We start from the raw sequence: 16,290 nt of genomic DNA, 5'->3' as shown, positions 1-16,290 counted from the left end.
AAAAAACACTTCCCTTATTCATCTCTTTTTCAGCTTATCTTAGAGCTTTAGTTTATGAAGTGCATTTATAAGGCATAGGTGTTATCGTTATTATAGAACATTGAAGGGTTACTAAAAAGTCCTTTAGCATTACCACTGCCCTTCTAGCCCTCTAGTCTTCTTTATATACCCTTATATATGCTCTGTAAAAGAAAAGTAGCATTTTAATGTGTTTACACAGCTTTTAGCACAATAAAGCTTGTCAATGACCAGAAATACTAGGTACTGCTAAGAAATCAGCAGTATTTTGCCAACCACTAAATTTATATAGATATAGAAAGGAATCCTCATCAATAAATGCCAATGTCTCTCAGACTTTCTCATACAACCTTATCTATCTGTCTAGATAATATTAGCATTTATGATTGCTGCGTGACCAGTGCCTGTGCTCATTTGGTCCCATTTTAACTCGGGGTAGCTCTGGGACAGGTGACAGAGGCCACCTTTGCCACTAATGCCAAGAGAGCCACATCTTTTGATGCCATCTGGAGGCTGGGAGCTAGATGCTTGCTGCAAGTTTGGCTGCAAGGTGACTATTACTGCCTGCCTTTACACTTTCTATGGGCCAGCACTAATGAGTAATTGTATGTAAGGAGAAATGGGAGTAAGAAGCAGCAGTAGCTGAGGTAAAACTTCATTATACAGAAACAGGCCACTTCTTAAGAAATATGTTCAACACCCTCTCTAAGCCCATATGCATGCTGCTAGACCTTTCTATTGCACAGTCAATTTTTCTTTAATTGCACTCATTTTTCCTCATTTACACAGTAGATAAACCTACTACCGCTTGAGGCTTATTTAATTATTTTTCCACTACCAAGTGACACAGCTTAGAAATGCATTACTTACTTCATCTATTGTCTCAAAAATGTTTGCTGCAGCCCCACGGCCAGTGGCAAAGGCTTCCAGACAGGGAGATGCCTGACCAAGATTTAAAGCTCCTACTAAAACACCAAAGAAAACCTGAAGAAGTAGAAAAAGAAATTAACAAAATATGATGTCACATTTTTATTACAGTTTAGAGCTTAGGCAAATCAAACTACAGTGGCTTAATGACTTCTTGTGTATCAGCTGAGCTGCAGTGATTCACTATATGAGCATAATTAGCCCACAGGAAAGCAAACAAATGCATCTTAGCAGGGATTTTTCTCTGTCTTTCACAACTTTTCTTCCAGGTTGAAGTAAATCAACTTACCTCATATTTGCCCTGGCCTAAAAATGTGTGCACCCAGATATTTAATGAGGTGCCACTAATGTATTTTTAAGCCACCTCAATTTGAATGGGTGCTTGTGCCTTGAAACAAGGGCTGGAACTGAACATCAGTGGCAAGTAGATTATTTTGGAGATGTCTTACCAGTAAGCAGATGAGAGGCTACAACAATTCAAAAACGGAAAGAAGCTTAAAACACCGTATTACAACCTTTGGATATTGCAGTTCCTGTCTCTTCTAATAGTCACAAAACTTACTTCCGGAGCAAGTACCAGCTACAGAGAACATTTTTTTCCCCATCTCACAGAGAAATAACTGTAAGGGTTGCTACCAACACTGGATAAGTCACTGAGGTGAGATTATTCTATCAGTGCAGGTGGACAGTTTCTGCAGGTAGCACATACCCAATGTGCTCACTGTTTCAAGTCCTTTGCCAAGAACCAAAGGGAAGAATTACTCACTAGTGACCCTCTTCTGAAAGCCCCGGCATCCCCTTTTGGTCTAAGCCTAGGACAACATGAGAGAAAATGAGCCACGGCATCTACTCTTCCTGGAAGGACCAACAGATGATAAAGGCAGCTGGACAGAGTATCAAGTATCAGAGGACAATTCCCTCCAAGAATTCAGCCTTGGAGTCTGGCCTTGCAGATCAGAAGGAAGTGACGCTGGAGCACATCAACCAAAACGCCAAAAGCATTTGTTCAAAATTTCCTAAGAGCTGCTAATGCTTCATGTCCTATGAAGGGGGTTTTATCAAGGTTCTTAAGTGTAGATGGGAACCATCTATGGCTGAAAATGTTGGCAATTCTGATAAGAGACAGGGGCTTCAAAGTACAGGACACTGGAATATGGTGAATATCAAAAGATAAAGTCTTATTGACCACTTATATACCACACACGTGCAAATGCATTAATTGCCAGTTCTTACAATGAGGAGTGATCAGCATTGTATGGTAAGTATAGCTCATTCTTCTCTGTGCTAATATACCAGGGTGTGCTTGACAGAATGAATGTTTTTTTTTCCTAGAATTTACTCTGCTTTATTCCTCCTTAGTTTTTCCGTTACAGAGGTGGTTTGGCAGAGCAGATTATAAATGTTTGGATAATGTCTTTGGTGTAGGCTTTTGGTTCATTTTTTGCTTTGTTGTGGCTGATAGTTTGAACATTCACCCTGAGCGTTAGGAGAACTAGTATGTAATCCTGTGTTGTAGTTTGGCAATACCTGAGAATTCTGCTAAGAAGCAATCAAGCATTCAGCTAGCCTTTTGAATATAACACAAACAGTAGTCATGATAAATGGGCAAAGTGTATAAGGAAACACTACTGTTGAGAAAGAAACAAAAATACACAGGACTCAGTTCTCCCTTGCACCAGTGATGTTTACTGATAATAACCCCGTGGCTAAAGAGGAAGAATCTACTGTACACATACTGTGCACTGCAAACATCTACACTGTGATGTATAGATCATGCGTAAGTTTATACTCAGCTTTACTGCAAACTAATTTTCTTGTGTGAATGAGTCCCAAAACAAGTAGGTTATATGCATGTCAGAATCCATCATGAACATGAGGGAGCAGGTTCTGTACGTCTGATAGAAGGAGGAGGGAAGGCAATGCTTAGTGTATCTCAGTGCAGTCTGGCTGCTGCACAACAGTTTTCAGAGACCAGGAAAAGCATATATAAATGTTTTGTATCTACAAATCCTCCCCTCCTCCCCGCTGCCAGACTAGGAGTGTATGGTAGAAAACATGAAGTACAAGAAAGACTGGAAACTGAGAGGAAGGGGAGCATAAGGGACAGTCTATCCATTGACAGCTACAATTTTTCGTCTACAGGGTAGCTCCTCACTGTTTGCCATTTGTCATTTGGAAGCCCGTAACTATAGTTATCATGTGCAAGCAAGGAAATTGCTCACTTCTGGTTTTTTCACAGCACTACCTTGTATCAACTACCAGTGTCAAGAACAGTTGCAAATGATTTCCTGTGAGGGACATCCTCCTTGAACAGAATAACTCAATTTTACAATGTTCTCAGAGCTCCATTTAGCAGGAAGTTTTGCACTGCATGCTGCTGGTGGCTGGGAGCTTTCATGGTGTGCAACAGGCAGAGAAGGAGCAGAAATAGATGTCTCATCAGAAGACTCAGGACTTATCAAGATTCAGGAAAAATTTACTCTGGGTCTGGACTGGAGCCTGTCATTTGGGCAGTCCTGGCTTAAAGCAAATAACCAAAATATCTGTAGATGTTGGGTTTATTGCATGTAGGTCATCAGTGTCTAAAGCATCTGGTGTGCAGGAGTGGATGCATGAGTGCCGTGCAGGTTAGTACAGTTTTTTCATACACTGCAGGAGTCACAGCCGTGTGTGTCTACCAGCCTATATGTCTACATGTTCTTTGTCATCTGTAGAGCTGGGTGGGCAAATAGCAACAGAAAATGTCGATTCAAAGGAACAGAAACTGTTCATGAGAGAGAGGTTAGATTTGATAAAACTTTCTTTGGTTAGGTTTCTCTTTACCACAAATGGGTTTTTCATCACAAAGTTCTTCAGAGAAGCCAATATCCCAGAAGCCACATGCTGACCCACAAAATGGAAAAGCTAGTTTCAGGCCTCTGTCAACTGCGTAGCAGGCTCTCACACAAAAGCATTATTCTGACTGCAGTAAGCAGCATTTCAAATCTTTAAAATAAACATGGATTATTTTTTTTCTTTTAATCTTATCCAATTGTGTCACATACTTTCACATATATACTGAGTAATGATCTTTAAAAGACACATACAGTGTTTGTTACCACTGAGCCACTGGATACCAGAACACTACAAATATGTGTTCCAGAAATAATGTTTTAATAAACAGTCCAGAAAAGTTGCATCAAGCTAATATGGGTACCTGCAGAAGAGTGCCAGGTGAATACTCTTCTTCTTCAAGGACAAGTTTAGAGCCATACCAAAAGGCTAATGCATAACACAGGAAAATTATAAGCCACATGTAACCAGTGAATAATCCCATTATTATTCCTTTTCGAATTCCCCAGTGCTGAGCAAACACCAGATTCTTATCATATCTGTAGAAAGAGAGAAAAATAAAAGGGGATTAAATGAACTTTATGGAAAATTCATAATAAGCAAAGACCAACAAAATGAGGTGTCCAGCTGTGCTACAGTTAACAGCGGGTCCACATAAAGTTGATACCTCTCACTCTGAAGTGAGAGACCACAGCTGAAACCAGCATGCTCCCAGATCATGAAATCCTTGTGTGTTCTAGTGTAATAAGCACAAGAAAAGCCACACTCACTGCAGATACTTCACCACGGGGTTTGGGGCTTTAGCAGAGTGACACAGGATTTGAGAATTTGGCCAACACTTCAGGGCATGTCCTACAGCCATGTTATGTTTTAAACGCATTTAAGAGAAATTTGCAGCTTAACATTATCAAATCATTATGTCTTGCTGGAACTAGTTCTCTTACTTAGCTTGAAAGTACCCAAAGTTTTCAGATGTGCTGCAAAAGTGATATATCAGACAATGTTTAGGGGAAAAATTGACAGTATGTTCTTACAAGTGGGAATGACTTGAAGATAGTATTACTGATGTTTTATTTCACTGATTGACTGAATTATGAAACTGGTTTTGCATATGTAATGTTATTTGAAACCTAAATTTCTGTAACATACATGCATATAATTCTCAAAGTTAACAGATGGTCATTGTTGTAGAATTTAGATGCTAATTGTCATGACTGAAGTGCATTACAGCATTAGGTTGCTACAGGAAAAAGAAATCAGAGACCTTACAGTTTGCCCAAACAAACCTTTCAACTTCTTTCTTCTCCCCACCAAAAGCAGCCACTGTTCTGATGGATGACAGCACTTCATCAGCCACAGCTCCAGCTTTTGCATAAGCCTTTAATTCTCGGCCTGTTAATTTTGCCACAGCCTACAAATGCATAACAAGTGGTGGTTACACCTGAACTGTAGGTGCAGACAAGGACAGCGGTAAGCAGTGCTGGCTGTCACACTGCACTGTCTGCTCTGCATGAGGTCACCTCCTCCGCTCCAAGCAGGCTTTTATTAGGCATGCTGCACACTTGAAGACTTCTGTCTTCTAGTATTAGGGCATATACCTCTGTCGCATATGCTTTGCAGAACAGTTATCCCCTTGGCCAACCCAGGTAGCTAGAAAGAGCAGCTGACACCACCTGCTTTCCCTCCCTCCCTCTCTGCTGCTAAGTGGGCTTAAGCAGACTGCACACTGAGGGTTTGTGCATGATGGGAGGAAGGGGGAGCTTAAGGGGCAAGAGCAGGTCTTTGGCCACTGTGGCAGAGCCCAGCTTCAGGAAGAACAGGTAACGGTACTGATGGTGGAGAATGGAAACAGATGATGCCCACGACTGTGCTTTGCTTCTTGGGCCGACAGCAAACAGGTCCCTGCACAGCAGCCCAGAGCACGGTGGATGCCAAAACCTTACTTAGGCTCAAAAAAATACTCAAATTCATGGAAGGAAATGTAGTCATGTACAATTCGGCATAAAGATACCACATTGGCTTGGGAATGACATATCAATAGAAATTTTAAAGTGTCCCTGTTAGCTTTCTCTCTTCAAATACCCTACCCCAAGCATCTATTAGCCACTTTTGGAGACAGGAAAACAGGCTAGATTGACCCTGGGGTTTTTTTACGGTTTCTTTTTTATGTTTTATGGTAAAGGACAAAGACTTGGGCTGGAAAGGCTTGTAAGGAGGAAACACTTAACAGAGGGTATGTGAAAGGAAGGCAATGGGGACAGAGAAATAAGAATGGAAAGGGGGAAAATTACAAACACAAAGGGGAATGACCTCAGAAAGAAATTGCAAATTAAGGAAAGAGGCATTTTGAGGTTTATTTCATTCCCTGCCAGGATTCTGCTCTCCCACTTCACACTGAGTCATTACTCATGTCATCTACCTGCAGCCAGCATAAGGTGCTAACGGAGTGCTGGAAGATGAGAAATCAGTCAGACTTACATTAGAGGTTTGATAGCAAAATGATAGCAGACAGTTCCTGGCGTAGAAGAAGTGAGATAGCCAAAGGCTGAACCCAACCAAAGAGCAGAGTGTGACAAAGTGCAGAGGAGGAGCAGCACCTGCCCAGCCCTGCTGGGTGTGGGAGAGGAGGTGAGAGGGCAGAGGATCCTTCAGTTTCCCTCTTCACTGTCCTTCCTCTGCACAGTGACAGGGAGTTTGCAGGGAGCAAATGGAAGAGCACAATGGGAACAACTGGGAGAGGACACAGCAGCTGCCAGGAACAGGGACAGCTTGAGGTAAGTTTGAGCAGTTGGTTTCAACTATTTTACAGCTCTGAAACTTGATCATCTCTAAAAGCCCCTAATCTACAGAGAGAAATCAAGCCTTGTGTCTAGTAACCATTAAACTAGTTGTGTAGTAATAAATAGAGAGAAGGTGTAGGCCAGGTTCTGATCTTAGCAACCATAATATCCATCCATAAGACACAATAGAACGTATGCTTACACTCCCATCTTAGAAGCAGGACGTATTATTCTGGGAATCAGACTAAGCAAAGCAGGAGCAAAGCCCACCTCCCCCTCCCCCACCCCTGGGGCTCCTGTAACCATAATCTGCCTCTTTTGACTTTAAAGGGATGAAATAGCCTTCTCTTCCACCAATTCTCCCAGCTCTATGGCATGACTTTCCCTGCTCCTCATACCTCTACATGAACCTCTCACAATTCACTTACCAAGCCATAGACAGCCGCTCCGACCCCAAGCAGAGGACTGACTGCAATGATAACCAAGGTCAATTTCCAGCCACTGACAAATCCCAGTAGGAATCCACACACAAAGGTGGTTAAGCGCTGGATAAAGATTGCTACTTGGTCAGCAATAGCCTCATTAATTTTGTTAACATCGCTGGGAAAAAAAAAAAAAAAAAAAAAAAAAACAACAGAAGATTGGAGAGCATATCTTTCATTTGTGTTGCAGGTCTTGACCACATTTGGGTTAGTTGCTTTCCCTTGGAGATGGCCCTTCCTCACCCCTATTCTTTCCACCATCAGCCCTTCCGAAGACCCTGGGCTACAGTGAAGAGACGTGCCTTTGCAATGGCAGAAGGCTTTTATGCATGAATACTGCAGAGAAGATACTGTCTTTTCCCAGGAAAAGTCATCCTGCCAGCAGACTCATTCACTACCTGGTTCCTACTACTGTGCCCCAGCTGATTCAAAGGAGTGGGCAGAGACATCCCAGCTGGAGGCAGCTATCTGATAGGGAATAACAGTATAGCTGACATGGCAATCCGCCCATCATGGGGCACCGCGAATGTACCCCACTGCCTTGCTGAGGGGGCAGGAAAAGGGAGGAGGGCTGTAGCTCTCTTCCAGTTCCACCTTCCACCACCTCCCAGTTCCTCTCTCCACCCTATCAGGTAGTTTGTTCTCCAAATGAGAGGGAGAGTGGGAAAACCGAGGGGGGCTACTTTGTCACTGGAGGCAGTGGGAAAACATGACAGCTCTACACATGGGGGACAGTGGTGCAGCAGTTACCATCATTTAACGCCTAGGCAGCTGCAGAGTTCATTTGTTCTCTCTTACGCGTTACCAACACAGAAAAAATGTCTTAAAGCAAAACAGTCATTATACTTCTGCCGCACTTGGCTACTACCTCACCCCCGAGATTAGAAGAACTGGGAACTCCTGGAATAAATAGGAGCAAGTGGCATCGAGGTTTAAAGTGCAAAGTTGTTAGCTCATTGATGTATCAAGTGAAATTACAGTCCGTTACTGAAAAATTTAACAGTATTGAGTTGAAGAACATGTTTCTATTTCTTCTGGAGAATGTTTTTTTTTTTTGCAGTCAGGAATCTTTTTTGTAGGCACATGTTGTTCAAAAAACCAGGGAACTAAGTGTTATTTATTACACAAATACATGCTCAGTTTCTATTTTTTGCCAGAGAAATTCTTCACAGCAACTTACACTTGACTTTAATTCTTTGTAAAAAGAACATGACAGAAAGTCATAGATACCACCAGGCAGTGAGTAAACGCAAATAAAAATTCCCTTCAACTACAGAAACATCTTCTGCAAATATGACTACTATTATGCAGGCACGACTGAGAACAGGGAGCCATCTAGAGTCGGCATATTCACCCCGCAGCTACCTTCAGCCTGTAAACAGGAACCACTAAGAAGAGGAGCAAGCCTTAAACACCGCTGTTCTCAGGGCTAAATGTTTACCCGGGATAAGAAGGTTTCTTGATCTACCTTGGGTCGCTTTCTAAAGGTAGGTGCTTGTACCTTCTTTAGCAGAAGATTAAGCAAGGCTCACTCTTTTCTTTTAAAAGCCAACTAAAGCAAAGCATGCCCCTAACATAATTTTCCTTTCTGGGAAGTGAGAGAGGGTTCAAACCCACATCTCCAGCCTCAGGGGAGTGTGCACTGGCAGCCAAATAACAGGTCACTCTGAAAAGTCGGGGCACGGGAGAAGAAGGGAAGGATAAGACAAGCTGGCAAAAAAACCCACCCCGAAACCCAACCAAAAAACTCCCACAGAAAACACACAAAAGGGAAATAATTGTGGCTTAACAGTTATGGCACTCAGATTGAAGAGGGGGGAAATAATCAGCCTGGTCTCTGGTCCAGGAACATAGCTGTATTTTATATTAGAAGGTGTTGTCAAATGCCTAGTTATTGGCACTCTGTTGTGTTTGGAAGGAAGTGCAAAATCTTCCCTGTAGCATATGTTTTTTCAAGATTACTTACTCAGAAATTCGGGTGTTCAGTTCTCCTACAGATGTGCAGTCAAACCAGCCTATATCCATTCGCATTACTTTCCTGAAATAAGCTTTCCTGATTTTCTGTATCTGACGAGCTGCAGCCATAACCCAAAAGCAGATCTGGGGAGAGCATAATGTGGCTGATAAATTGCAGTAAAAAGTCTTTCTACTCCCAACAAATGGGAAAAAGCAATTTGGCTAAAATATGAAAGAGCAATTTAGCTATTGATAAAATTATTATTCAGGTAAAATACATTCTAGCTACACAGACATGATAGTTGTTTTATGCCTTTGATCTTTAAATAATCCAACAATTTTATAAAGCCTCTGCTTTTATAAAGCATTTGTCTCAGTTCTGATAGGCTGAGAGGAGATGCAAGTTAAATTACTTGTGCTGTTACATGAATGTCATATGGACAAAAAAATTTCCATCTACAGCTGTAAGTAATATAGGGATGGCAGCCATCCTACCTCATGACCCTTTAGCAGATTATGAGGGAGTTGTCCAAGCTTGTGGCTCATCTCAGTCATAAGGATTGACACATTACTACAGAATATGTAGGGTGTGATTCTTCTCCAATACTAGTTTTACACTAGTATTACTCTGTAATATCTCTATAATAGAAACACAGGGCTCAGTGCAGTTGAGATGCCTACTGGGAATCTGTATGCCCTTCAGCTGTTGTTTTCGGAGGGCATGTGGATTCCATAGTAACCACACTTGAGCAAGTATTCCTTGTGGTGTGAAAGGAGCAGCATGCATTCATCTCACTGGGTAAAAGGTATCCTTGTACAAATGTATACATGCACAAATCCAAGGAGGTCTCAGATTGCCAGAGTTAACCTATTTCAGCCAATAGAACGAGAACTGAAAACATCTGCTCTGTTCAAATGGGTGGCTAAGTAAGCAGTTAAAAGGAACATAATTATTATAAACTTAATTATTTAGCGATTTAAACTTTGAAATCAAAATAGGAAACATAATACTGACTTGGAGGTATCCTAACACAAGTATGGCACAACCAATTCCTGCATAGTAACCTGCAAACTTGGTCATTTCTTGTTCAATGTCCAGCAGCCTGAAAAAAAAAAAAAAGAAGGGGAAGGAAAAAAAAAAGATATAGCAATGTTGTTTTAAGTTTCTCACAGATTTCTAATCTGGTGTTTCTTCAAGTTAGAGTCATGTCATCTGGCAAGTCAGCTTGTTTTGCTAACAAAGGCATTGTTTCCCAATACTGAGACTATCGCTAGCAGTGGCTGTTTTGCTTGCTCTGCCTGTTGTACAGGGGTAGGGTACTGGCAGGTGCCAGCAAATGCTCTGCCGCCCTGGAGCAGCTCTGCAGTCTCTGAGAAACCCCACCAGACTGCAGCTCTGAAACAGCCCAGGTGAGAGGGTGTTTTGGGGAAGAGCTGCCCAGCAAGTTTTCATTGGATGTTGAACACACATGCTTTGTGCCATTAGACCAACTAATAACACTCAGATTTAAACTGTTTTACAGGGAGAAATGAGGGCTGCTAAAGTCAATTCAAGTATTACTTTGTACCATAAGCTTGCTAATCTGAAACAATCATTTCTTTTAGCTCAAGTACGAGTATTAAATTACTCTTAATATCAATGAAGGGCATTGAGTTGCTGCTATTGCATTTAGATTACTTTGAAATAGGCATTTCAGGTCATTATTGGTTGTGCTTTTAGACAACTTTTTTTTAAAACGTCCTGCAGACAACAAATTTTATTCCATTTACCCAGAATTTGGTACACTGAAATTTTGAGCCAAAACAGAACACTATGCACCTGACCTGATCTCTTGCAAAAAACAATCATGCAAGCAACTCAGGTGCCTGACACAGATATCCAGCACCATTTTTTATGCTTTAATTAAGATCATGGAGCAGATCCTCCTGGAAACTATGCTAGGGCACGTGGAAAATAAGGAGGTGATTGGTGACAGCCAACATGGCTTACTAAGGGCAAATTGTGCTTGACAAATTTGGTGGCCTTCTACAACGGGGTTACAGCATTAGTGGATAAGGGAACAGTAACAGACATCATGTACCTGGACTTGTGCAAAGCATTTGACACTGTCCTGCACCACATCCTTGTCTCTAAATTGGAGAGACATGGATTTGACAGATGGACCACTCAGTGGATAAGGAATTGGCTGGATGGTTGCACTCAAATAGTTGCAGTCAATGGCTTGATGTTCAAGTGGAGACCAGTGATGAGTGGTGTTCCTCAAGGATTGGTATTGAGACTGGCTCTGTTTAATATCTCTGTCAGTGACATGGACAGTGGGATTGAGTGCACCTTCAGCAAGTTTGCTGATGACACCAAGCTGTATGGTGCGGTTGACACGCTGGAGGGAGGGGATGCCATCCAGAGGGACCTTGACAGGCTTGAGAGGTGGGCCTGCACAAACCTCATGAAATTCAACAAGGCCAAGTGCAAGGTCCTGCACATGGGTTGGGGCAATCCCAAGTACAAATACAGGCTGGGTGATGAGTGGATTGACAGCTCAACATGACCCAGCAATGTGCACTTGCAGCCCAGAAAGCCACTTGCATCCTGGGCTGTGTCAAAAGAAGCGTGACCAGCAGGCAGAGAAAGGTGATTCTCCCCCTCTACTCCACTCTCATGAGACCCCGCCTGGAGTGTTGCATTCACCTCTGGGGCCCCCAACATAAGGACATGGACCTGTTGGAGTGAGTCCAGAGGGGGGGCACGAAGATGATCAGAGGGCTGGAGCTATGAAGACAGGCTGAGAGAATTGGGGTTGTTCAGCCTGGAGAAGGGAGGGCTCCGGGGACACCCTATAGCAGCCTTCCAGTACCTAAAAGGGGCCTACAGGAAAGCTGGAGAGGGACTTTTTACAAGGGCATGTAGTGATAGGACAAGGTGTAATGGCTTTAAACTGAAAGAGGGTAGATTTAGATTAGATGTAAGGAAGAAGTTCTTCACTGTGCGGGTGGTGCGGCACTGGAACAGGTTGCCCAGAGAGACTGTGGATGCCCCGTCCCTGGAAGTGTTCGAGGCCAGGTTGGATGGGGCTTTGAGCAACCTGGTCTTGTGGAAGGTGTCCCTGCCCATGGCAGAGGGGTTGGAACTAGATGATCTTTAAGGTCCCTTCCAAGCCAAACCATTCTGTGATTCTATGAATGTATCCTGCCTGGTGCGTAGTTGCTCCTTCACAGTAAAAGAGGCCTGTAGCAAATCCTGTATTCTATCTGCCAGCCCCATCTCAGAGGGCTGGCTTGGACAGCCTGGAGCAAATAATTTGGCCCCAGTCACCTACATGTAGGAATTTGAATCACTTCCCATGTGCTTTGAATTTCTGAGACCTTTAGACAAGTAACTTTTAATTCTAATTAAATATCTAATTAAATGTCACTCAGAGATTAGAAAACTCTTGGACTGATGCACTGAAAAACAAGCCTTAGGAAAGATTACAGGTTCAAATTTGGCTTTGACATATCTGTATCTGAATGAATCATCTAGACTCCATTTATTAATGGAAAGCAACAGGCACTCTTATAGGGCAGTTCATCTGACCTGCCTTAGACACCTCCCATAAGCTAAGATGTATTGCATCCTAGAAGCGCTCATTTCTCTTCAATGACTAAAGTTTAGCTAACTTGCTCAGAAGTCAGCAGGCGCCTGTAGGTACCTAAGTCCTAACCAGAATGACCAGAAGTCATTATTACCTACAGTGTCATCAGAGAAAAGATTAATGACCTCAGATGTGTAGCAGATACATCTGTTGTCAGAAAAATCATCACCAATGAATATCCTTGCTGACATCTATAGCTGAAAGACCAAGACCCAAGCTGACCTTCGCTCCCTCCAGGTAGTATCTCCAGCTCAGAAACAGGACTCTGTAACAAGAACCATGCCCCTTTTCTGCCTTATGGATAGAAAATGTAAAGTTTAAAGGCTGAACTGGACCTTCACTAGCAATACATTCTCTGATAAGCCATAATAACAAAGGAAAAGAAACAAATGCATCTACTACTTACCCACATATTATTGTGGCATTCTTTTCATTCTGATGAATAGTACCATTAATCCACACTATGGTGTTATTTACACATGTCTTGCCTGGGTCTTTAAGCTCTTGCATTTCAATGTCATATTCAATAAATGTGTCTGCCATTGCACCAAACACAAGCAACACAGCTGGCTGGGCTGCTCCATGAACAATAGCACAGAAACTACCAGCAGCCATCATTAAAATTTCCATAGATGAAGAAAATCGAAACTAAAGAGACAGGAAAAAAATATGGTCTCTGCTGAGAGGCAGTCTTCATGCTGGTTGTATACTGATAAATCATTAATCAGGTGGATCAGATACAAAATCATTCTCTTTAAATTTCAGAATTATCTTCAATACAGAAAGAAGACAAATCTCTTTCTGCAACCTAATCTAATTGCACCCATTATTACAGCCTCATAAATTATTATGAGCTCCCTTTTAGTTGACAGCAGAATCTGACCATGTGAATGAATGTATTATCATATAATATTAATAGCTCAATATCATTCCACATTATCATCATTCCAGCAACTAGCTAAAAGATTAAGAATAGTAATTATAATTCATATATATAGTCTGCTTTGCAGATTTCCTGTGGGGATAGAGGGAGTGGGAAGGGAGGAAAAAGCCCTACGGCATTATGCAGAGCCTCTGAATAGTTAGCCAATTTCTCAAAAGTCTGGGGTGCTGTGGTAGAAAGCCAACTAAGGTCTCAGAGCAAGTTCTCATAGTTAATTCTCTAAAACATGTTGGCTGAGCCAGGCAATTGTGCATTTGCTCTTAATCTGGGAGAAATGTATAGAAATACGACAGTATGCAGTAAATAAAGCTTGATTGAGCTAAGTTCTATTACCTTTACATTTGCATGGACCAAGAGAATGCACACATGCAGCTGGTGACTCAGCTAAGATACAGCGACTTAAATTACCTTTGTCGTGATTGTGTAAATTCTGATTCTCAGGTTGAAGTTGTGTAAATATATAGATCAAACTGTCCATATAGAATATCAGTATAAAATGCTATATATTTTGAAATAGAGTGTAAAGAGGAATCATAGCCTGCTGAAGAACCTGTCCAGGTTCTGCAGGTGCTATAATGTGTCTAAGAGAAGAAAGGGTGGGATTTTGGAGCACATATGGAAAAGGCACATTCAGGCAGAGACAAGATAAAAGGAAAAACAAATCGGTTAACATAAAAGAAGTAAATAAAACGTCTTTCTACAAAAAAAAGTAAGAAGAAAACTGTAGCCCTACCACTGTTTTGCAAACCTTGCTCATAAGAAGTCTAGGAATTCCCTTGATTAAAACAAACAAACAACAAAAAAAAATGACAGAAAATGCACAGATATGTGACACCTAATCTCTCAGCACATCTGATGCAAACATACTGTGTTTACCAACTGCACTTTAGGAGTTAAACATCTGTGCAATACAGAGTACAGAATGCAAACCCCTCTGCTTGACAGACATAGTCCTCTGTGTGGACAGACTGTTCTCTCCACCCAACTAAGAGTTGAGATACTTAACCAGGTAGAGTACAAGCCACAGGGATGTAACTGCAGTAGCCCAGTACTACAGTCAGGACCACATTAGTTTAGACACATTACAGGCTAATTGCTTAGACTACATGCAAAACAGAAGTAATGAAACCTCTTAGCTGCATGCTGCTAGGTTGAAGCTCTCTCTACTACATTAATTTTAGAATGTAGATGCACCCTATGGGATTCCAAGACCCATCAAAAGCTAGACATACCATACAGTATTGTGCATTCCCAAGTTTCTATAGTTACCAAATCTTCTAATACCCATGGAGCAATTACAAGGGAGCTAAATTATCTGCCAAATATCACACAGAAAATTTTTGGCAGAAATAAGAATGAACCAAGATCATCTAGATCCTACTGTGCATCTTAACTCTTTTCCCCATATCTACCTGTAGGTTCAATATAATGCGTTTAATAGTCAATTATGACAAAAATACAATAATCGATACCAAGCTGACAAAATGACAAAGGGTTCTATTAAATTCCCATTTACTTTAATGGCAGGATTTCATGCCAAATGGTTTAATCCTTAAAAGTTTGGCTTAGTCACAGCTATTCCCCAAAACAACCGTCACTTATTCTGCAGCACAATGCACATAAAATATTTATAGCCATTGCTTTCATTACCAGCTGAAAGAAGCCAACACGAATACTGTTTTCTTTCTTTTCTGATGACCTTCAAGAACAGAAAACATGAAGTTATAAACTTGTATTTTAGTACATATTTTGTTCTATATGCAAAGATAGTACACAGAATTGAACTTAACTCACTTTTCACTTTTCTTCTCTAGAAAAGGTTCTTCATATGTATAGAAATTCCTAGCAAAAAGGATAAGATTTTACATTAATTCTTCTATTCTCTTGGTTACTTCTCTGAAATTACATTTTATTTGAGACATTTTGCCCAGAATTTTAAGAGACAAGCTGTTTCTTTCAGATCTCTTTGGAACCAGTGATTTGATGGTTCTTTTAAATTTTTGACAGGGACTAGAATGGACCTTAGGTTAAAATGATCTGAAGGCTTACACTTTGTTTCATAAGCAGCCCTTCAATACACTGTTGCTATAATGTGGGCTGTGTGTTCTCTGAGGTCAGTTAGAGAAAAACCTACCATCCAAATTGTTGGCTAATCCTTTCTTTAAGACAGAGAAAGGTCCTGTTCCCATCCTCTCTTATATTGCCTGTATATTCATATGTCTATAGTGGCAGTAGAATCTCTCACCCTACCATACAGGTTTTTTTCAGTGCTCACATTATGTGTTGCTATTCTGTATGATCAGTTAAAATCTAAAGGACTCATTGCACCATTATAGATGAGATCTATACTATAGCAAGTAATCATCATTTGTGTACATTCAGTGATGAAGGAGTAGGGATTTTCAATTCGGATTTTTTTTTTTTAATGAAACAAATGAATTCAAGCTATATTTGTCATGAACAGTTTTCAGAAAGCAGATCCTAGAAAGCCTGAAAGATGCTTTGTGTGTGTAGTAGGTAGGAGCATATGTGTGTTACGTATGAAAGTCCAACAACCTGGGTTTCAAGACCTGTGCGAGGACCATGGTACACCTTGAATACTGGTGCTCTCTAAGGTGGGCAACCTGACAAAGACAAAAAATTAAAAGATGCTCTTGCTTCCTCATTCTAGGAGTACTTCTCAGACTGTGTACACTGTGTCAGAAAGAGCTGGCACAAAT

General features: G+C 41.3%; 2 protein-coding genes across 4 annotated transcripts in view; one reads left to right on the top strand and one right to left on the bottom strand.

Annotated features, from left to right (window-relative positions):
- ABCB11 (ATP binding cassette subfamily B member 11) overlaps positions 1 to 16,290 on the bottom strand; it is a 54,307-nt gene that overhangs the window by 26,722 nt on the left and 11,295 nt on the right. For both annotated transcript variants that reach the window (XM_049802843.1, XM_049802852.1), the window contains exons 4-12: positions 15,365 to 15,412; positions 15,221 to 15,269; positions 13,034 to 13,275; positions 10,011 to 10,098; positions 9,006 to 9,139; positions 6,986 to 7,157; positions 5,064 to 5,188; positions 4,142 to 4,316; positions 889 to 1,002 (exon numbers count right to left, since the gene is read on the bottom strand). In XM_049802843.1, coding sequence (XP_049658800.1) covers positions 889 to 1,002; positions 4,142 to 4,316; positions 5,064 to 5,188; positions 6,986 to 7,157; positions 9,006 to 9,139; positions 10,011 to 10,098; positions 13,034 to 13,275; positions 15,221 to 15,269; positions 15,365 to 15,412 — 1,147 coding nt within the window. The remainder of the gene's footprint in view (positions 1 to 888; positions 1,003 to 4,141; positions 4,317 to 5,063; positions 5,189 to 6,985; positions 7,158 to 9,005; positions 9,140 to 10,010; positions 10,099 to 13,033; positions 13,276 to 15,220; positions 15,270 to 15,364; positions 15,413 to 16,290) is intronic.
- The window catches only part of LOC126039555 (dehydrogenase/reductase SDR family member 9-like), a 38,002-nt gene continuing 23,308 nt past the window's right edge, over positions 1,597 to 16,290 (top strand). The window contains exon 1 of one of the 2 annotated variants that reach the window (XM_049802876.1): positions 1,597 to 2,203. The gene's annotated coding sequence lies outside the window, so the exon portion shown is untranslated. Of the gene's footprint in view, positions 2,204 to 8,278; positions 8,527 to 16,290 lie in introns of those variants that run through there. The other variant, XM_049802867.1, reaches the window with a different exon arrangement.

The sequence above is a fragment of the Accipiter gentilis genome, chromosome 1 (genome assembly GCF_929443795.1).
Source record: "Accipiter gentilis chromosome 1, bAccGen1.1, whole genome shotgun sequence".
In the NCBI taxonomy this organism is placed as follows: domain Eukaryota; kingdom Metazoa; phylum Chordata; class Aves; order Accipitriformes; family Accipitridae; genus Astur; species Astur gentilis.
The sequence above is the reverse complement of the archived record's forward strand: the minus strand, read 5'-3'. Positions and strand labels throughout refer to the sequence as shown.